Below are 23,365 nucleotides of genomic sequence, written 5' to 3' on the forward strand. Positions count from 1 at the left end.
GTGCTATTCGTGCTATTCGTGCTCTTCGTGATCCTGTGGCTCTCCTCTTCCTCCAGTCATGATCCGGCCCACCCTCTCTCTTCCTCTGCCCTGACAAGGCTGCAATGTTGGGCACAGTGAGTCTGCAATGGGGGCACGGTGAGGCTGCAATGTTGGCACAGTGAGGCTGCAAGGGGCACGGTGAGGCTGCAATGTTGGGCACAGTGAGGCTGCAATGGGGGCAAGGTGAGGCTGCAATGTTGGGCACAGTGAGGCTGCAATGGGGGCAAGGTGAGGCTGCAATGTTGGGCACTGTGAGGCTGCAATTTTGGGCATGGTGAGGCTGCAATGTTGGGCATGGTGAGGCTGCATTGCTATTGAGGCTACAATGTTGGTCATGGTGAGGCTGCGATGTTGGGCACAGTGAGGCTGCGATGTTGGGCACAGTGAGGCTGCGATGTTTGGCACAGTGAGGCTGCGATGTTTGGCACAGTGAGGCTGCAATGTTGGCACAGTGAGGCTGCGATGTTGGGCACAGTGAGGCTGCAATGTTGGGCACAGTGAGGCTGCAATGTTGGCATGGTGAAGCTGCAATGCTGGGCACAGTGAGGAATTATACTTTAATTCTTGAGAGTAGGTGCAAAAATTGGGACAGGCTTGTAGGGGCCCGGGTGCATTACTTTGCCCAGGGGTCCATGATGCTGTTAAGATGGCCCTGGACTGAGAATGGCATAAATAGGGACTGGAGCAGCAGAGTTCTTGTCCAGGAGGAGAAGATCCCAGCCTGCAGGCTGCTGCCTAGTGATGGCCGAACGGTTCGCCCGGCGGTCGTTTCGCGGCGAATTTCCGACTTTCGCCGTCCGCGGGTTCGAACGCCTTTTTCCGTCGTTCGCCCCGGCGGACTTACGTGTTTAATGTATACAAGAACTTTAACCTTTCGTGACACGTTTATCATGTGTTACAGGACAACCAATTGAGACATGACAGCTCATGGACACTTGGACATTCCCCCTAACCTATAAATACACCCGATCCGGTGGCCATTTTACATTCTTTCTTCTGTCACTGTAGGGAAAGGATCCTGTGTGGAGTAGGGACAGAGAAAACGCTAGCTATTTGGTACACAAAAGTTCTTTTCAGGACTGGTATAGGTGTTAGGTCAGCAGCCTGAGTTTCTTTTGTCAGTTTAGATAAAGGGACAGAGCGCTGTATGCTGCTATTTTAGGGACAGCTCAGCCAGATTAGTCTTTCTTCATCATCATCATCATCATCATCATTAGCTGTTACTATCAGGTCCACAAAAGAGCTGTTCCAGCTAATCGTTCCAGCCTACTCTTTTTTGCCAATTTGTATAGGGACAGGCAGGAAGCAGTGTGTCAGGCAGTGAGGATAATTTTAAAGACTTGCTGTTACTATTAGTTCCACAAAGGTTCTTTTCAGGACTGGTATCAGTGGTACGGTAATAGGCTTGTACACGTATAATATTCTTTCTTCCAAATATAGAAAGAATATTATACTTGACTGCTGCCCTTCTGCTGCAGTCTGCTAATCATTCACAACTCACTTGTTCCACAAAGCTCTTTATCAGGACTGGTAACTTGGTCTGTCTAGGGTGCTACGGTACATAGGCTTGGGTGCGGTACAGTCTGCTGTTCTGTAAGGACCGCTATCGGTCCACAATACATAGGGTTGCCGTGCACTACTGCTGACCGCTGCCCTATACTGCAGCAGTCCTTCAGCGGTATAGGGACTGACGCACAGTCTGCTAAACACTAATACACAACCTGCTTGGTCCACAAAAGTTCTTATAAGGACTGGTAACTTGGTATAGGGTGCTACGGTACATAGGCCTGAGTGCAGTACAGTCTGCTGTTCTGTAAGGACCGCTATCGGTCCACAATACATAGGGTTGCCGTGCACTACTGCTGACCGCTGCCCTATACTGCAGCAGTCCTTCATTGGTATAGGGACTGACGTACAGTCTGCTAATCACTAACACACAACCTGCTTGGTCCACAAAAGTTCTTATAAGGACTGGTAACTTGGTATAGGGTGCTACGGTACATAGGCCTGAGTGCGTTACAGTCTGCTGTTCTGTAAGGACCGCTATCGGTCCACAATACATAGGGTTGCCGTGCACTACTGCTGACCGCTGCCCTATACTGCAGCAGTCCTTCAGCGGTATAGGGACTGACGCACAGTCTGCTAAACACTAACACACAACCTGCTTGGTCCACAAAAGTTTTTATAAGGACTGGTAACTTGGTATAGGGTGCTACGGTACATAGGCCTGAGTGCAGTACAGTCTGCTGTTCTGTAAGGACCGCTATCGGTCCACAATACATAGGGTTGCCGTGCACTACTGCTGACCGCTGCCCTATACTGCAGCAGTCCTTCATTGGTATAGGGACTGACGTACAGTCTGCTAATCACTAACACACAACCTGCTTGGTCCACAAAAGTTCTTATAAGGACTGGTAACTTGGTATAGGGTGCTACGGTACATAGGCCTGAGTGCGTTACAGTCTGCTGTTCTGTAAGGACCGCTATCGGTCCACAATACATAGGGTTGCCGTGCACTACTGCTGACCGCTGCCCTATACTGCAGCAGTCCTTCATTGGTATAGGGACTGACGTACAGTCTGCTAATCACTAACACACAACCTGCTTGGTCCACAAAAGTTCTTATAAGGACTGGTAACTTGGTATAGGGTGCTACGGTACATAGGCCTGAGTGCGTTACAGTCTGCTGTTCTGTAAGGACCGCTATCGGTCCACAATACATAGGGTTGCCGTGCACTACTGCTGACCGCTGCCCTATACTGCAGCAGTCCTTCATTGGTATAGGGACTGACGTACAGTCTGCTAATCACTAACACACAACCTGCTTGGTCCACAAAAGTTCTTATAAGGACTGGTAACTTGGTATAGGGTGCTACGGTACATAGGCCTGAGTGCGTTACAGTCTGCTGTTCTGTAAGGACCGCTATCGGTCCACAATACATAGGGTTGCCGTGCACTACTGCTGACCGCTGCCCTATACTGCAGCAGTCCTTCAGCGGTATAGGGACTGACGTACAGTCTGCTAAACACTAATACACAACCTGCTTGGTCCACAAAAGTTCTTATAAGGACTGGTAACTTGGTATAGGGTGCTACGGTACATAGGCTTGAGTGCGGTACAGTCTGCTGTTCTGTAAGGACCGCTATAGGTCCACAATAGATAGGGTTGACGTGCACCACTGCTGACCGCTCACCTATACTGCAGCAGTCCTTCAGCGGTATAGGGACTAAGAGTTTTGTCACAGGGTCATTTAAAAAATGACATGCAGAGGAAGAGGCAGGCCCTTCCGCAGGGGTGGTAGGGGTAGGGCAGGAGCAACAGGCTTGAGCCAAAGTGGGAAGTTGCAGAAGGTGCGTTCAATTACTTTAAAGGATGCACCAGACTTGGTTGAGTGGCTCGCTCAGCCTTACTCTTCTGCACCCTCCTCATCCTCTCGATCTGCACCCTCTTCTTCACTCTCTGCTATGTGCACCCCCAAAGACACTACCACCAACAACACGACCACCACCACCACCACCACATACCTTCCGCTTGAGTCACTGGAATTATTTTCCGATCCATATCAAGAGGACATTTCTGATGCGCAGCCACTCTTGGTATTGGATCAGGAAGAGGAGGTAGCAACAAGCGCTACTCAGCAGTCTGACGCCAGTACCCAGATCAGCCCAAGGAGGAGGTTGGTCCCCGGTGTTGCTGCCTACTCTACTTATAGCGGTGGGGAAGGTGACGTTGATGATGACGTGTCTAGTGATGTCACGTGGGTGCCCACAAGAGAGGAAGAGGAGGGGAGTTCAGAGGGAGATATGGACCAGCAGATAGGGAGGAGAAGCAGCAATGACTTACATTGCACAGCAGGGACAAAGCAGACTGCAAATGTATCAGGAGCGAGTCATCGACCATGTACGGTCACATCTGGCGCTCCCAGGACACCGGCACATGGCTCCGCAGTGTGGGCTTTTTTTAACGTGTCCGCTGCTGACAATAGCGTTGCCATCTGCAATCTTTGCAGTCAACGCGTTAGTCGCGGTAAGCCCAATACTCACCTAGGGACGACCGCCTTAAGAAGGCACATGAGCAGCCATCACCGAGCCCAGTGGGAGCAACGGAACACACAAAGCCACACTGCAGGCTCTCACCGTCCAGCCTCGTCTTCTACTTCTCCTTCTCCTCTCTCCTCACAATTGTCCTCCACTCCACCTTCCATCACGCCAAGCTCACATTTTTCTGCAAAAAGGCAGGCTTCCGTGGGCCTAATGTTTGAGCGTAAAAAAATGATGACGCCGGATAACCCTCTTGCCCAACGGTTGGCGGCTGGCTTGTCAGAACTCATAGCCCGCCAACTACTGCCATATAAACTGGTGGACTCGGAGGCCTTTCGCAAATTTGTGGCCATTGGAACACCACAATGGAAGGTCCCAGGAAGGAAGTATTTCTCAGAGAAGGGCATCCCAGAGCTATATGGCCATGTTCAGCGGCAAGTGAATGTATCTCTGGCACACAGTGTCGGTGCCAAGATACATCTGACCACAGACACGTGGTCTAGCAAACACGGGCAGGGAAGGTATATCAGTTTTACTGCCCACTGGGTGAACCTTCTGACGGCCGTCAAGCATGTAACCCGTGGCACCCGTGTAGATTTGGTTTTACCGCCACGGATTGCATGCAGGCCTGACTCTTCTTCTCCTCCTCCTACTCCATCCTCCTCCCTCTCCTCCTCAGCTGCCTCCTCCTTTTCCGCTGCTAGCGTCTCTTCCACTGCACCGCCCAAGCTCCCCAGAACCTATTCCACATGCCAGGTGAGACGTTGCCATGCCGTGCTGCGTCTGTTGTGCCTGGAAGCAAAGAGCCACACTGGCCCGGCACTCCTTTCAGCTTTGCGTTCACAGGCAGATGAGTGGCTAACACCGCTCAATTTGACAGTTGGTAAAGTGGTGTGTGACAACGGTGCCAATCTGCTTAGCGCATTGAAACAGGGCAAAATCACGCACGTGCCGTGCATGGCACACGTCTTAAACTTGGTCGTGCAGCGATTCCTTGTCAAATACCCTGGGGTCCAGGACATCTTGCGGCAGGCAAGGAAAATCTCGGCCCATTTCAGAAGATCTTACACGGCCATGGCTCGCCTTGCTGACATTCAGCGGCGACACCATCTGCCGGTCAGACGTCTTATTTGCGATTGCCCGACGCGATGGAACTCAACCTTCTATATGCTTGATAGGCTGCTCCAGCAGAAACGTGCAGTTAACGTCTACCTGTATGAACTCTGCGAAAGAAACGGTTCTGGGGAGCTGGGTTTTTTTTCACCGCGCCAGTGGCTGCTCATGCGCGACACATGCAGACTTCTGCGGCCATTTGAGGAGATCACCAAACTGGTCAGTCGCAGCCATGGTGCCATCAGTGACATGGTACCTTATGCCTTCTTTCTGGAGCGTGCATTGCGTCGTGTCATTGATCAGGCTGTGGAGGAGCAGGAGCGGGAAGATGAGGAAGTCGCAATGCTGGATGAATTCCCAGGGGGGGCTACTCTATCTGAGACAAGTCAACAACAGGAGTCTGATGAGGAGTCAGAGGAGGATGGTGCCGGGGCGGATGAGCAGGAGCAAGAAGAGCATGCTTTAAACCTTTCTGGGATCCCTGTTGTGCGAGGATGGGGAGAGGAGAATGAAGAGGACGACATTATCCTGGATGATGAGCAGGAGCCAGGCCACCACACCGCTTCCACTTTAGTGCAAATGGGGGCCTTCATGCTCCAGTGTTTTAATAGGGACCCCCGTATAAAAAGCATGAGGGTCAAGGACCAGTACTGGGTGGCAACGTACTTAGACCCCCGGTACAAACACAAAATGGCGGAAATGTTACCGCCGTCGCAGAGGGCTGTCAGAATGCAGCACTTCCAGGCCTTGCTTCGAGAAATGCTGCATTCTGCTTTTGCGTGCGCTGGCAGAGGAGCAATTCCCACTCCCAGAGAAGGATTTGCGGGTACCAATCCAACAGCGCCTGCAAGAAGAGGCCGGTTTGAAGATGTGTTGGTGACTTCGGATATGAGGTCATTCTTTCAGCCGACCCATCGACAGGTGTCATCCGGATCCAGCATCAGGGAACGCCTAGACCGTCAGGTGTCCGACTACATTGGGTTAACGGCCGATGTGGACGCTCTGAGGAGTGATGAACCCCTAGACTACTGGGTGGGCAGGCTTGACCTCTGGCCAGAGCTTGCCCAATTTGCAATCGAACTGTTGGCTTGCCCCTCATCCAGTGTCCTGTCCGAAAGGACGTTCAGCGCAGCAGGGGGGATTGTGACCGATAAGCGTACTCGCCTAGCTCACCACAGTGTTAACTACCTCACATTTCTAAAAATGAATGAGGCATGGATCTCGGAGGAATTCAACACATGTGATCAGTAGACCATGTATATGTCTATAAACAATTTTTGGAATCAAGCACACAGACCTTCTTAATTCATTTGGCTCACTTCCCTGACCCAAAAAAGCACACCGTACTATATGCCCCTACCCTCCTCTTTGAAGAGGTTGAGCGGTGTCATATTTCTACTGGGGCTGCTTATTATGAGGGGTTCCCACCATCCCTGTGCTGTGCTGACTTCCTCCTGGGTGTTCTTATTATGAGGGGCTCCCACCATCCCTGTGCTGTGCTGACTTCCTCCTGGGGGTTCTTATTATGAGGGGATCACACCATCCCTGTGCTGTGCTGACTTCCTCCTGGGGCTGCTTACGGTGCTGCTGTCAGCGCTGTATGTCACGGAGCTGCTGTCAGCGCTGTATGTCACGGAGCTGCTGTCAGCGCTGTATGTCACGGAGCTGCTGTCAGCGCTGTATGTCACGGAGCTGCTGTCAGCGCTGTATGTCACGGAGCTGCTGTCAGCGCTGTATGTCACGGAGCTGCTGTCAGCGCTGTATGTCACGGAGCTGCTGTCAGCGCTGTATGTCACGGAGCTGCTGTCAGCGCTGTATGTCACGGAGCTGCTGTCAGCGCTGTATGTCACGGAGCTGCTGTCAGCGCTGTATGTCACGGAGCTGCTGTCAGCGCTGTATGTCACGGAGCTGCTGTCAGCGCTGTATGTCACGGTGCTGCTGTCAGCGCTGTATGTCACGGAGCTGCTGTCAGCGCTGTATGTCACGGAGCTGCTGTCAGCGCTGTATGTCACGGAGCTGCTGTCAGCGCTGTATGTCACGGAGCTGCTGTCAGCGCTGTATGTCACGGAGCTGCTGTCAGCGCTGTATGTCACGGTGCTGCTGTCAGCGCTGTATGTCACGGAGCTGCTGTCAGCGCTGTATGTCACGGAGCTGCTGTCAGCGCTGTATGTCACGGAGCTGCTGTCAGCGCTGTATGTCACGGAGCTGCTGTCAGCGCTGTATGTCACGGAGCTGCTGTCAGCGCTGTATGTCACGGTGCTGATGTCAGTGCTCTGTATTACGGTGCTGCTGTCAGTGCTCTGTATCTCCTGCACCCTCTTGTTTGCCTACCCTGGTCCCTGACCTTCCCTCTCCTCCATTGCCTTCATTAGCTCCATAGTCCTGAATTGTCAGAACAATTTCCCAAATAAAAAAAAAATGCTTGTAGTTATCGATCCCAAATTCACCTCATACATGTATTATGCTATTGTCCAGGTGGTGGGACTACGTGCTACCCCCTAATAATTACCCCGTGGCCGCAAATTCGACCTAAAGGTTTGCGAAATTCGCCTCCCATTGAAGTCAATGGAGCCCGCGGCGAACGGTCGTTTTCGCGAACGTTTGTGCCCGTTCGCGTTTCGCGTTCGCGAAACGTCCCGTCGGAAGTTCGTCCATCACTACTGCTGCCCTTCTGGGCAATGTATTTGAAGTTTGCAGGAGTTCATCGAGGTCCTAGCTCAGTGGGAGCTGGGGGCCTTTTTTTTTGGAATCATCAAGGTCTCAGCTCTCCTGTTTCAAGTTTTACATACCATTGGCTCAGAGATCCCCCTCTTTTTTCCTTCTTCTTTCTCCTTTCCTTGCTCTGTATCTGCTTTCTCGCCACCTCCCTTCTGGCTGCCTCTTAAAGCGGAGGTCCACCCTGAAGTGGACCTTCCACTCATTGGAACCACAATTGGTACCTTTCAGGGGGGAGGGGGGTGCAGGTACCTGTGCAGTACAGGTATCTGCACCCACTTCCGGCGTAGATTCTGCAGAAGGTACGCCCCTTTCCGCAGAATCTACGCCCCTTTCCGAAGGTCCCCCGCTGCCTGCTGGGAAACACACGGATCCCAGAGACAGCGGGGACCATCCTTATTCCGCAGCGTGACTCGCGCATGCGCAATAGGGAACCGGGAAATGAAGCCGAAAGACTCCACTTCCTGATTCCCGAGAGATCGGCTTCGGGTGCCGACATCGCGGGCGCGCTGGGCAGGTAAGTGTCATTATTTTAAAAGTCAGCAGCTGCAGTATTTGTAGCTGCTGGCTTTAAAAAAAAAAAAACGTCAGACTCCCGCTTTAATATTTCATCATAATATTTATTTCATAATATTTCATATAATATTTTCCCTCACATGCTCTTACAAAGTTTTTTGACCCAACCAGTTGTTCAGGTCGATGGCCTGCGCCGTGTGGCCAAATTGTTCAATCCTTGAAATGGTGTCCGTTATACTGTCATGTATGCACCCACCTTTTTCAACAAGTGTTACTTAAAGGTCTTTCATTTATATATGACTGTACAAGGCCCCCTGCATGGGCAACTCTTGCATTGAACTTCTTTTGATTTTCAATAAAAATGATTGTACCAGAAGAACTGTTCAAAGAAGTTCCACCTAGTGAAGTGTGTCCTTCTGTTACAAGTCATAATTTTTTGGGTATCCCATACCACCCGTTTCCCTCTCCTCTTTCAAGTTCTACAAGCAATAAATATTAAAAAGACATCCCCTAAGCCAGGGATATGAAACTCAATTTCATTGTAGGCTGTATCAGTAGCATGATGGGTGCGAGGGCCACATGACCAGGCCTGGTGGACCAGATTAAGCCCATGGGCCTTGCGTTTGACATATGTTCCCTAGGCTGTTTAATGGAGCCAAAGTGAATGCACTTCTGCACTGTTTGGAAAAGAACCAGTTCAAATAAACGTCTCCTATGGGGTAGCGCTACATGTGCACTGACTGTGTAGATGTTGGACTGAGTGGACAGTATCGTGCGTTTCTGTTCTACATCTCAGTGTTGGCCCCATAGCTGGAAATTCCCCTCATTGGGGGTCATTTTGTAAAGTCTACCTGACAAGGATCTTATCTGCCCATGGGGCCTCATCTATACAGAGCACTGCAGTGGAAAAAGGAGGTATTGTCTATAGCAGGGGTCTCCAAGCTTTCCAAAAAAGGGCAAGTTTACTGTTTTTGGAGGTCAGACTGTTGGCATTAGGAGTAGAAATGGTCCCAACTTCAGTGAGAAAAAAATAATACCCCATACTTTGTTAAATTGGGAGTAATTATGTCCCATCGTTTGTGTTATTGGGATAAATTGTGCCTCATCACTGGTGTCATTGGAAGGAATTGTGCCCCACTGTTGGTGTTATTTCGAGGAATTTTGCCCCATCGCTGGTGTCATTGGAAGGAATTTCGCCCTAGGGCCAGATAAAAGCAAGCAATGGGCCACATCTGTCCCTCGGATCGCGGTTTGGAGACCACTGGCGTATATTAGTAACCAATAGGGCTTTTATTTTCTAGTTTGCAGGTTATGAGCAAAGGTTCCTCAGCAGGTTCCTAAACCTAAACTCTGGACACAAAAACCTGAATTGCTTAGAAGTCCCGCTCAGGCAACCATAGTCCTATGAGGTGGAAACAGTTGTGAGAATGCAGGCTGGAAGGGGGTCTGTGCTGACTGAAGGCACACTGCAGAGTTCAAGAGATATTTCGGCTGCCGCACACCATTCCTGGACATAAAATCAGTAAAAGCAGCCTCAGCTTGCTCCATCCAAACCACGCCCCCAACACAATGCACCCAGTCCCGAGGGTTAATCATGATTAAGCCCTCAGGGCTGGGGCGAAACATGTTGGGGACATGATCAAGAGAGAGAGCCTATGTTCCCACATACAGTGGGACCATTGAAAACAATCATAGCCACCCTTTAACAAGGGAGTCCGATCACTGCAGCAAAACAAAGGATTTGGGGATTTGGTGGAGGCGACGAGCAATAGAAAGGACTTTTCTGAGTTAAGAATACATACTGGAACATAATTATTCTTTTCAAATGCCAAATTTATTGTCACTAATGATAAAATCACTTTCCATCTAGGATGGAAAAGGACCTGGGGGTCCTAGTAGATGATAGGCTCAGCAATGCCAAGCTGCTGCTAACAAAGCAAACAGAATATTGGCATTAAAAAGGGGATCAACTCCAGAGATAAAAGGATAATTCTCCCGCTCTACAAGACTCTGGTCCGGCCGCACCTGGAGTATACTGTCCAGTTCTGGGCACCAGTCCTCAGGAAGGATGTACTGGAAATGGAGCGAGTACAAAGAAGGGCAACAAAGCTAATAAAGGGTCTGGAGGATATTAGTTATGGGGAAAGGTTGGGAGCACTGAACTTATTCTCTCTGGAGAATAGATGCTTGAGAGGGGATATGATTTCAATATACAAATACCGTACTGGTGACCCCACAATAGGGAGAAAACTTTTTTGCTGAAGGGAGTTTAACAAAACACGGGGTTGCTCATTAAAATTATAAGAAAAGAGGTTTAACCTTAAACTATCTAGAGGGTTCTTTACTGTAAGAGCGGCAAGGATGTGGAATTCCCTTTCACAGGCGGTGGACTCAGTGGGGAACATCGATAGTTTCAAGAAACTATTAGATAAGCACCTGAATGACCGCAACATACAGGGATATACAATGTAATACTGACATATAATCACACACGTATGTTGGACTTGATGACTAGTGATGGCCGAACGGTTCGCCCGGCGGTCGTTTCGCGGCGAATTTCCGACTTTCGCCGTCCGCGGGTTCGAACGCCTTTTTCCGTCGTTCGCCCCGGCGGACTTACGTGTTTAATGTATACAAGAACTTTAACCTTTCGTGACACGTTTATCATGTGTTACAGGACAACCAATTGAGACATGACAGCTCATGGACACTTGGACATTCCCCCTAACCTATAAATACACCCGATCCGGTGGCCATTTTACATTCTTTCTTCTGTCACTGTAGGGAAAGGATCCTGTGTGGAGTAGGGACAGAGAAAACGCTAGCTATTTGGTACACAAAAGTTCTTTTCAGGACTGGTATAGGTGTTAGGTCAGCAGCCTGAGTTTCTTTTGTCAGTTTAGATAAAGGGACAGAGCGCTGTATGCTGCTATTTTAGGGACAGCTCAGCCAGATTAGTCTTTCTTCATCATCATCATCATCATCATCATTAGCTGTTACTATCAGGTCCACAAAAGAGCTGTTCCAGCTAATCGTTCCAGCCTACTCTTTTTTGCCAATTTGTATAGGGACAGGCAGGAAGCAGTGTGTCAGGCAGTGAGGATAATTTTAAAGACTTGCTGTTACTATTAGTTCCACAAAGGTTCTTTTCAGGACTGGTATCAGTGGTACGGTAATAGGCTTGTACACGTATAATATTCTTTCTTCCAAATATAGAAAGAATATTATACTTGACTGCTGCCCTTCTGCTGCAGTCTGCTAATCATTCACAACTCACTTGTTCCACAAAGCTCTTTATCAGGACTGGTAACTTGGTCTGTCTAGGGTGCTACGGTACATAGGCTTGGGTGCGGTACAGTCTGCTGTTCTGTAAGGACCGCTATCGGTCCACAATACATAGGGTTGCCGTGCACTACTGCTGACCGCTGCCCTATACTGCAGCAGTCCTTCATTGGTATAGGGACTGACGTACAGTCTGCTAATCACTAACACACAACCTGCTTGGTCCACAAAAGTTCTTATAAGGACTGGTAACTTGGTATAGGGTGCTACGGTACATAGGCTTGAGTGCGGTACAGTCTGCTGTTCTGTAAGGACCGCTATCGGTCCACAATACATAGGGTTGCCGTGCACTACTGCTGACCGCTGCCCTATACTGCAGCAGTCCTTCATTGGTATAGGGACTGACGTACAGTCTGCTAATCACTAACACACAACCTGCTTGGTCCACAAAAGTTCTTATAAGGACTGGTAACTTGGTATAGGGTGCTACGGTACATAGGCTTGAGTGCGGTACAGTCTGCTGTTCTGTAAGGACCGCTATCGGTCCACAATACATAGGGTTGCCGTGCACTACTGCTGACCGCTGCCCTATACTGCAGCAGTCCTTCATTGGTATAGGGACTGACGTACAGTCTGCTAATCACTAACACACAACCTGCTTGTTCCACAAAAGTTCTTATAAGGACTGGTAACTTGGTATAGGGTGCTACGGTACATAGGCTTGAGTGCGGTACAGTCTGCTGTTCTGTAAGGACCGCTATCGGTCCACAATAGATAGGGTTGACGTGCACCACTGCTGACCGCTGCCCTATACTGCAGCAGTCCTTCAGCGGTATAGGGACTGACGTACAGTCTGCTAAACACTAATACACAACCTGCTTGGTCCACAAAAGTTCTTATAAGGACTGGTAACTTGGTATAGGGTGCTACGGTACATAGGCTTGAGTGCGGTACAGTCTGCTGTTCTGTAAGGACCGCTATCGGTCCACAATAGATAGGGTTGACGTGCACCACTGCTGACCGCTGCCCTATACTGCAGCAGTCCTTCAGCGGTATAGGGACTGACGTACAGTCTGCTAAACACTAATACACAACCTGCTTGGTCCACAAAAGTTCTTATAAGGACTGGTAACTTGGTATAGGGTGCTACGGTACATAGGCTTGAGTGCGGTACAGTCTGCTGTTCTGTAAGGACCGCTATAGGTCCACAATAGATAGGGTTGACGTGCACCACTGCTGACCGCTCACCTATACTGCAGCAGTCCTTCAGCGGTATAGGGACTAAGAGTTTTGTCACAGGGTCATTTAAAAAATGACATGCAGAGGAAGAGGCAGGCCCTTCCGCAGGGGTGGTAGGGGTAGGGCAGGAGCAACAGGCTTGAGCCAAAGTGGGAAGTTGCAGAAGGTGCGTTCAATTACTTTAAAGGATGCACCAGACTTGGTTGAGTGGCTCGCTCAGCCTTACTCTTCTGCACCCTCCTCATCCTCTCGATCTGCACCCTCTTCTTCACTCTCTGCTATGTGCACCCCCAAAGACACTACCACCAACAACACGACCACCACCACCACCACCACATACCTTCCGCTTGAGTCACTGGAATTATTTTCCGATCCATATCAAGAGGACATTTCTGATGCGCAGCCACTCTTGGTATTGGATCAGGAAGAGGAGGTAGCAACAAGCGCTACTCAGCAGTCTGACGCCAGTACCCAGATCAGCCCAAGGAGGAGGTTGGTCCCCGGTGTTGCTGCCTACTCTACTTATAGCGGTGGGGAAGGTGACGTTGATGATGACGTGTCTAGTGATGTCACGTGGGTGCCCACAAGAGAGGAAGAGGAGGGGAGTTCAGAGGGAGATATGGACCAGCAGATAGGGAGGAGAAGCAGCAATGACTTACATTGCACAGCAGGGACAAAGCAGACTGCAAATGTATCAGGAGCGAGTCATCGACCATGTACGGTCACATCTGGCGCTCCCAGGACACCGGCACATGGCTCCGCAGTGTGGGCTTTTTTTAACGTGTCCGCTGCTGACAATAGCGTTGCCATCTGCAATCTTTGCAGTCAACGCGTTAGTCGCGGTAAGCCCAATACTCACCTAGGGACGACCGCCTTAAGAAGGCACATGAGCAGCCATCACCGAGCCCAGTGGGAGCAACGGAACACACAAAGCCACACTGCAGGCTCTCACCGTCCAGCCTCGTCTTCTACTTCTCCTTCTCCTCTCTCCTCACAATTGTCCTCCACTCCACCTTCCATCACGCCAAGCTCACATTTTTCTGCAAAAAGGCAGGCTTCCGTGGGCCTAATGTTTGAGCGTAAAAAAATGATGACGCCGGATAACCCTCTTGCCCAACGGTTGGCGGCTGGCTTGTCAGAACTCATAGCCCGCCAACTACTGCCATATAAACTGGTGGACTCGGAGGCCTTTCGCAAATTTGTGGCCATTGGAACACCACAATGGAAGGTCCCAGGAAGGAAGTATTTCTCAGAGAAGGGCATCCCAGAGCTATATGGCCATGTTCAGCGGCAAGTGAATGTATCTCTGGCACACAGTGTCGGTGCCAAGATACATCTGACCACAGACACGTGGTCTAGCAAACACGGGCAGGGAAGGTATATCAGTTTTACTGCCCACTGGGTGAACCTTCTGACGGCCGTCAAGCATGTAACCCGTGGCACCCGTGTAGATTTGGTTTTACCGCCACGGATTGCATGCAGGCCTGACTCTTCTTCTCCTCCTCCTACTCCATCCTCCTCCCTCTCCTCCTCAGCTGCCTCCTCCTTTTCCGCTGCTAGCGTCTCTTCCACTGCACCGCCCAAGCTCCCCAGAACCTATTCCACATGCCAGGTGAGACGTTGCCATGCCGTGCTGCGTCTGTTGTGCCTGGAAGCAAAGAGCCACACTGGCCCGGCACTCCTTTCAGCTTTGCGTTCACAGGCAGATGAGTGGCTAACACCGCTCAATTTGACAGTTGGTAAAGTGGTGTGTGACAACGGTGCCAATCTGCTTAGCGCATTGAAACAGGGCAAAATCACGCACGTGCCGTGCATGGCACACGTCTTAAACTTGGTCGTGCAGCGATTCCTTGTCAAATACCCTGGGGTCCAGGACATCTTGCGGCAGGCAAGGAAAATCTCGGCCCATTTCAGAAGATCTTACACGGCCATGGCTCGCCTTGCTGACATTCAGCGGCGACACCATCTGCCGGTCAGACGTCTTATTTGCGATTGCCCGACGCGATGGAACTCAACCTTCTATATGCTTGATAGGCTGCTCCAGCAGAAACGTGCAGTTAACGTCTACCTGTATGAACTCTGCGAAAGAAACGGTTCTGGGGAGCTGGGTTTTTTTTCACCGCGCCAGTGGCTGCTCATGCGCGACACATGCAGACTTCTGCGGCCATTTGAGGAGATCACCAAACTGGTCAGTCGCAGCCATGGCGCCATCAGTGACATGGTACCTTATGCCTTCTTTCTGGAGCGTGCATTGCGTCGTGTCATTGATCAGGCTGTGGAGGAGCAGGAGCGGGAAGATGAGGAAGTCGCAATGCTGGATGAATTCCCAGGGGGGGCTACTCTATCTGAGACAAGTCAACAACAGGAGTCTGATGAGGAGTCAGAGGAGGATGGTGCCGGGGCGGATGAGCAGGAGCAAGAAGAGCATGCTTTAAACCTTTCTGGGATCCCTGTTGTGCGAGGATGGGGAGAGGAGAATGAAGAGGACGACATTATCCTGGATGATGAGCAGGAGCCAGGCCACCACACCGCTTCCACTTTAGTGCAAATGGGGGCCTTCATGCTCCAGTGTTTTAATAGGGACCCCCGTATAAAAAGCATGAGGGTCAAGGACCAGTACTGGGTGGCAACGTACTTAGACCCCCGGTACAAACACAAAATGGCGGAAATGTTACCGCCGTCGCAGAGGGCTGTCAGAATGCAGCACTTCCAGGCCTTGCTTCGAGAAATGCTGCATTCTGCTTTTGCGTGCGCTGGCAGAGGAGCAATTCCCACTCCCAGAGAAGGATTTGCGGGTACCAATCCAACAGCGCCTGCAAGAAGAGGCCGGTTTGAAGATGTGTTGGTGACTTCGGATATGAGGTCATTCTTTCAGCCGACCCATCGACAGGTGTCATCCGGATCCAGCATCAGGGAACGCCTAGACCGTCAGGTGTCCGACTACATTGGGTTAACGGCCGATGTGGACGCTCTGAGGAGTGATGAACCCCTAGACTACTGGGTGGGCAGGCTTGACCTCTGGCCAGAGCTTGCCCAATTTGCAATCGAACTGTTGGCTTGCCCCTCATCCAGTGTCCTGTCCGAAAGGACGTTCAGCGCAGCAGGGGGGATTGTGACCGATAAGCGTACTCGCCTAGCTCACCACAGTGTTAACTACCTCACATTTCTAAAAATGAATGAGGCATGGATCTCGGAGGAATTCAACACATGTGATCAGTAGACCATGTATATGTCTATAAACAATTTTTGGAATCAAGCACACAGACCTTCTTAATTCATTTGGCTCACTTCCCTGACCCAAAAAAGCACACCGTACTATATGCCCCTACCCTCCTCTTTGAAGAGGTTGAGCGGTGTCATATTTCTACTGGGGCTGCTTATTATGAGGGGTTCCCACCATCCCTGTGCTGTGCTGACTTCCTCCTGGGTGTTCTTATTATGAGGGGCTCCCACCATCCCTGTGCTGTGCTGACTTCCTCCTGGGGGTTCTTATTATGAGGGGATCACACCATCCCTGTGCTGTGCTGACTTCCTCCTGGGGCTGCTTACGGTGCTGCTGTCAGCGCTGTATGTCACGGAGCTGCTGTCAGCGCTGTATGTCACGGAGCTGCTGTCAGCGCTGTATGTCACGGAGCTGCTGTCAGCGCTGTATGTCACGGAGCTGCTGTCAGCGCTGTATGTCACGGAGCTGCTGTCAGCGCTGTATGTCACGGAGCTGCTGTCAGCGCTGTATGTCACGGAGCTGCTGTCAGCGCTGTATGTCACGGAGCTGCTGTCAGCGCTGTATGTCACGGAGCTGCTGTCAGCGCTGTATGTCACGGAGCTGCTGTCAGCGCTGTATGTCACGGAGCTGCTGTCAGCGCTGTATGTCACGGTGCTGCTGTCAGCGCTGTATGTCACGGAGCTGCTGTCAGCGCTGTATGTCACGGAGCTGCTGTCAGCGCTGTATGTCACGGTGCTGCTGTCAGCGCTGTATGTCACGGAGCTGCTGTCAGCGCTGTATGTCACGGAGCTGCTGTCAGCGCTGTATGTCACGGAGCTGCTGTCAGCGCTGTATGTCACGGAGCTGCTGTCAGCGCTGTATGTCACGGAGCTGCTGTCAGCGCTGTATGTCACGGAGCTGCTGTCAGCGCTGTATGTCACGGAGCTGCTGTCAGCGCTGTATGTCACGGTGCTGCTGTCAGCGCTGTATGTCACGGAGCTGCTGTCAGCGCTGTATGTCACGGAGCTGCTGTCAGCGCTGTATGTCACGGAGCTGCTGTCAGCGCTGTATGTCACGGAGCTGCTGTCAGCGCTGTATGTCACGGTGCTGCTGTCAGCGCTGTATGTCACGGAGCTGCTGTCAGCGCTGTATGTCACGGTGCTGCTGTCAGCGCTGTATGTCACGGAGCTGCTGTCAGCGCTGTATGTCACGGAGCTGCTGTCAGCGCTGTATGTCACGGAGCTGCTGTCAGCGCTGTATGTCACGGAGCTGCTGTCAGCGCTGTATGTCACGGAGCTGCTGTCAGCGCTGTATGTCACGGAGCTGCTGTCAGCGCTGTATGTCACGGAGCTGCTGTCAGCGCTGTATGTCACGGTGCTGCTGTCAGCGCTGTATGTCACGGAGCTGCTGTCAGCGCTGTATGTCACGGAGCTGCTGTCAGTGCTGTATGTCACGGAGCTGCTGTCAGCGCTGTATGTCACGGAGCTGCTGTCAGCGCTGTATGTCACGGTGCTGCTGTCAGCGCTGTATGTCACGGAGCTGCTGTCAGCGCTGTATGTCACGGAGCTGCTGTCAGTGCTGTATGTCACGGAGCTGCTGTCAGCGCTGTATGTCACGGAGCTGCTGTCAGCGCTGTATGTCACGGAGCTGCTGTCAGCGCTGTATGTCACGGTGCTGCTGTCAGCGCTGTATGTCACGGAGCTGCTGTCAGCGCTGTATGTCACGGAGCTGCTGTCAGCGCTGTATGTCACGGAGATGCTGTCAGCGCTGTATGTCACGGAGCTGCTGTCAGCGCTGTATGTCACGGAGCTGCTGTCAGCGCTGTATGTCACGGTGCTGATGTCAGTGCTCTGTATTACGGTGCTGCTGTCAGTGCTCTGTATCTCCTGCACCCTCTTGTTTGCCTACCCTGGTCCCTGACCTTCCCTCTCCTCCATTGCCTTCATTAGCTCCATAGTCCTGAATTGTCAGAACAATTTCCCAAATAAAAAAAAAATGCTTGTAGTTATCGATCCCAAATTCACCTCATACATGTATTATGCTATTGTCCAGGTGGTGGGACTACGTGCTACCCCCTAATAATTACCCCGTGGCCGCAAATTCGACCTAAAGGTTTGCGAAATTCGCCTCCCATTGAAGTCAATGGAGCCCGCGGCGAACGGTCGTTTTCGCGAACGTTTGTGTCCGTTCGCGTTTCGCGTTCGCGAAACGTCCCGTCGGAAGTTCGTCCATCACTATTGATGACTTGTGTCTTTTTTCAACCTCACCTACTATGTAACTATGTAACTTTCCGTCCCGCCATCTTTTGGAATTTTATGTAATTGCTTCTCAGTAACAAATCTATTTTTCCCCCACCCAGGTCATGTGATCTCGTCTGAACGACAAGGATGGTTTCGACCATGTGATTTTAACAACCTGCGCATGTGATGAGGCAGAGAAAAAGCACAAACCCTACCGAGATGGCAAAAGTAAGTGGTCACCATCTCTGTCACTTAAAGAGCAATTCCACTAAAGTAAGGAAAGTAGAGATGCTGGTGGAAAAAGTGCAATGTGTGTTGCACCTTCACTCCTTCTCATCCTTCCAATCAATCTGCCATTGTGGCACCTTTTTTTATTTTTTTGTAAAAAAAAAAAAAAAAAATGAATATTTTGCCTATTAATTTTTGTTTCCAACAAATTTGACTAACTATGAAGTTCTGAGCGTTTTTCATATTGTAACTAATGTAGGAATAGGCTGGTACTTACCTACAACCAGCCTGCCTATACATGTATTAAAATTCAACCGGTCCCTGCTGAACCAGCCAAGTTTTGGCCCATGTATTTTCAGCTTAAAGTAGAACTATAGACAAAACTTTTTCCTGGTGCTTCCATGGCAGCATACATGTGATAGAAGCCCTGCCTACTTCTGCCCACAGGACCAGTGCATAGCTATAAAGAGTTAACACCCACACATCCATTCCCTTTTTTTGTCCTCACGAAACTCACAGCCAGTGTGAGAAGAAGACAATTGTGGAAGGAAAAGTTAATGTTGCGTACACGTGATCGGACTTTTCCGGCAGACTAGGTCCGACGGTCTTCCCGACGGACTTTCGGCGGAGTTCCCGACGGACTTGGCCACGCACGAACGGATTAAGTCCGTTCGAATATCCGTTCGTTTTGAACGTGATGACGTAAGACGGGACTAAAACAGTCGTGTGTACACGGCATAAATGCCTACATTCAAGGGAATGATGCATTATTAGGCTGAACATGTGGTTCCTATAGGTAAAGGTCAGCAGACCAAGTACGGTGTGTATTTTGCAGCTAAAAGAGTGCAATTAGGTGCTAACTCCCCCCCCCCCCCCTCGGTTAAAGAGCACAGACTGTCCCACTGACAGGAACGTGTGAGAGGAGCACCGGAAATCCAGTCCACGGTAGAGAAAATCCTCTTCCATACTGAAATTGCCAACACTATGGCCTGAAGAGTATCAGGACCACCTTAAGGAGGCAGACAGGGTTGTATACCCTCCTGGTTTTTCACCTTAATGCATTCTATACATTAAGGTGGAAAAACTTCCTGTGGTGCTGCAGCTCCCCGAGCCCCCTTTTTACTTACCTGACCCCGATCCTTCGCCAGCCGGGAACAAGCACACCAGCTCTAGCTGGTGTCTTGTGTCCTGATTGGATAGATTGATAGCCCGATCGGATCATGTTGTCGGAAAATTTTATATCCAGCTCTCAAACTTTGTTGGTTGGACATTGCGACGGAAAAAGTCAGATGGAGCCCACACACGATCAGATTATCCGACAACACGATCTGATCGGACATTTTCCATCTGAATTTCCGACCGTGTGTACAAGGGCTTAGAAGTGCATTTTTAAAGAAACGGAGAACCCTTATAATCCGCCGCAGGGAATTCTTTTCTTTACAAATTGAGTGAAGTGCAGCCATTGGCTCCCGCTAGCTGTCAACCAAATCCAATGTCGCTGCGCCGGGGGGCTGGGCCAAGTCCTGCACTTTGTGTGAATGGGCACACATGTGGCACTCGGGGAGCGTGCCCGCATGGGTGTCCACCAAGGAGAGCCCTTCTCCAACATGGACACTCGATGCGGGAAGGAGCCAGAAGCTGAGGGACCCCAGAAGAGGAGGTTCGGGGCCACTTTGTGCAAAACTAACTGCACAGTGGAGGTAAGTATGACATATATGTTTTTTTTTTGTTTTGTTTTTTAAAGCGAGGGTTTACAACCCCTTTGATCTCCAAATATGGAAAGGTTTCTTCACAGAAGAAGAGCTGGTTCTGGTCAGTTCTGTAGATTGCTTTAAAAGAGGCCTGGATTCTTTCCTAAATGTACATAATATAACTGGGTACTAATATTTATAGGTAAAGCTGAATATCCCATTGCCTATTGGGGGAACACGAAGGATTTTTTTCCCCTTCTGGAGTAAATTGGATCATGCATTGCTGGAGTTTTTGCCTTCCTCTGGATCAACTGTGGGTATGAGATTGCGGGTATGGGATTGTGGGTATGAGATTGTGGGTATGGGATTGTGGGTATGGGATTGCGGGTATGGAATTGTGGGTATGAGATTGTATGTGTAACACCCTTCTTGGTAGGTGCTACAGAGTGTATATAATTTTTGGCTATTCTACTTAACAATTTAGGTGCTGTCTTCTTAAAGGAGAAGTCCAGCCTGAGCTCGTTTGGCTGGGCTTCTCCTATGGGTCACAGGAGTGCAATTCATTTTGCACTCCTGTGACCCCTTTTCAGCAGAGAGCGGGCTGAAGTCCATTTGCCAATGACATCACAGGAATCAGTCCAGGCACTGCATCATCCCGACAATAGAGTCTGGATCCACCAGGTGCCTGGACTTATGGGCGTCTCAGCGAGCCACTGAGAGACTGAGATGGCCTCTTCCCGCGCCTCCACAGCACAGCGCTAAAGTGAGCGTGGAGGAGCAGAGCAGGGGAGCTGCTGATTAATAAGGATGAGCTCAGGCGTGTTCACAACTGCACGTGCGGAGCCTGCCAGGAAGTCTGCACTGCACAGCGCTAATCACAGGCAGTGAGACATATCAGATCGGGAAAATGTCTCACTGCTTGCGATAAGCGCTGTGCAGTGCCAAATTCCCGGTGGGCTCTGCATGAGCAGTTGTGAACACGCCTGAGCTCATCCTTACTGATTGACAGTCAGCAGTTCTCTGCTCAGGGAGCTGACAGAACCGAGACATCGGCGGTCTTCGGTGACTCAGTTCTCAGTGCAGAGGCGCCGGGGGACAGGTGCAACATTCACCTAGGCAGGGGCATTGCTAGGTCTGTAAAATATCTGGGGCTAGAGCCTATAGCAGCGGTCACCAACCTTTTTGCAGACCGGGGGGGGGGGGGGGGGGGGTGATGGGGGGCACGCAGGTGGTAAGCAATTTTTCATGGGCATTTTGGCAAGTTGGCATTTTGGGCATGTTGGCATTTCAATCATCATGGCACCATTGTTTCTATTGTTACATTCTAATATATAGTGAAGTGGTTCAACTCACCATAATGCAGAATCAGTGGAAGCCCTGGGCGTGTCACGTGCCACATCTCCTGCCACCGGATGCAGATTGCCACATCATCTGCCACCATTTGCAGATTGTCACTTGCCACGTCACTTGCCACCATTTGCAGATTGTCACTTGCCATGTCACTTGCCACCATTTGCAGATTGTCACTTGCCACATCACTTGCCACCATTTGTAGATTGTCACGTCACTTGTCACCATTTGCAGATTGTCACTTGCCACCTGATGCGGATTGTCATTTGCAACGTCACCTGCCACCATTAGCAGATTGTCACTTGCCACATCACCTGCCACTAGATGTGGGTTGTTACTTGCCAACTGATGTGGATTGTCACTTGCCATGCCAGCCAGTGCCACCAAATGTGCATTGTCGCTGCATTGGTGGCAGGCTGGCAGCACTGGTCCATTTAGTGAGGGAATGAGAGGGGAGATGCAGGCCAGGCAGCGAGAGATGATGTAATCTCTCTGCTCCCCGCCGCACCTCCAACATTGAAGAGGCCCACACTGTGAGGGGGGAAGAGCGCTGATGTGTGGCGGGCCATGAGAGATGATGTCATCTCTCTGCTCCCTGCTGCACATCTCTACAACATTGAAGTGGCTTGGCTGTGAGGGCAGATGAGTGGTGACGTGGAGCGGGCGGAGAGAGATGATGTCATCTCTGCCCGCTCGTCTCTCTCCTCCACCTCAAATGCAGCCCGCCCTCTGCAGCCGCGACCCTGAGGCAAGCGACTCAGGGCTATGGGCTCCAGATTTGGGGCTACAGCCTCAACAGCCACCCCCTGGCGACGCCTATACACCTAGGTAAGTACTGTATTCATCTAAAAACATAAAAATAAAACATACTTCTGTAGTGGCCAGACTCCTTTGCAGGGCGGCCTTGACTTATTGCGCTTACCAGTTACCTCCTCTTGGCCTGCTCTTCCACGTCTAGGGGTTCCCAGGGTTGATACCCAACAACTTGAACGCTGACACAAATAAAGTCCTTTTTAAAAGGTTTTATTTTGCAGTAATAGCATCCAATAACACAGTCTCTCGTGGGAACAGAGGGCACGGGTGAAGAACTCGGGCACCTTGAACTGCAGGTCTAGCAAAGTCTCTAATTCCACCCAGACAGTAGCCACTCGCAGCTGGGTACTTCCCAGGATGCCACTTGTTGGCCCTCCTCTGAAGAGTCCTCCCCCGGTCACTTCCACAAGCTGTGGCGCCTCTCCAAGCCGAGAGCACACCTGGACACTTTGAATCCTCCCTCAGTTACTGCGCCTCGGACCAGCAGGTTCCGAGACTCGGGAACAGACAGATCCCTGCCCCAGACCATGCAGGTCTATTGGGGCCTCCAACAGGAACATGTTGCGGGATGTCGAACACCCCGTGACCGGGACCTCTTATGGGGCTACCCCAGTCCTGGAACCAGAACAGACCACACGGGTCTCCCGAACTCCTCTCTCTGAAACACGTGACCCACACATCTTAAGTACCCCTTCCCAGACTCCCCAGCGGGGCCCGGCACACCCACTGATTGGTTCAGAGAGGGTAGATACTCAAAATGTCCAACCAGGCCTGGTTCTGGCCTGTCATGTGCACCTCACTGTACACATGACCAGGCAGAACTTCCAACACAGCCCGGCCAGATTTATGTCAAGGCCAACCTATGTAATTAACCCTCAGAACCCCACTACTGT

The 23,365-nt window shown here is 50.8% G+C and overlaps 1 protein-coding gene across 1 annotated transcript in view; it reads left to right on the top strand.

The window, feature by feature from the left end:
- The window catches only part of GABBR1 (gamma-aminobutyric acid type B receptor subunit 1), a 345,365-nt gene that overhangs the window by 20,675 nt on the left and 301,325 nt on the right, over positions 1-23,365 (top strand). Inside the window, exon 2 of the mRNA XM_077484771.1 lies at positions 18,510-18,618. Within this exon, the coding sequence (XP_077340897.1) occupies positions 18,577-18,618 (42 nt within the window). The 5' untranslated portion in view covers positions 18,510-18,576. The remainder of the gene's footprint in view (positions 1-18,509; positions 18,619-23,365) is intronic.

The sequence above is a fragment of the Lithobates pipiens genome, unplaced genomic scaffold (assembly GCF_037356315.1).
Source record: "Lithobates pipiens isolate NorthernLeopardFrog02 unplaced genomic scaffold, aLitPip1_a1.2 Scaffold_1, whole genome shotgun sequence".
NCBI classification, from domain to species: domain Eukaryota; kingdom Metazoa; phylum Chordata; class Amphibia; order Anura; family Ranidae; genus Lithobates; species Lithobates pipiens.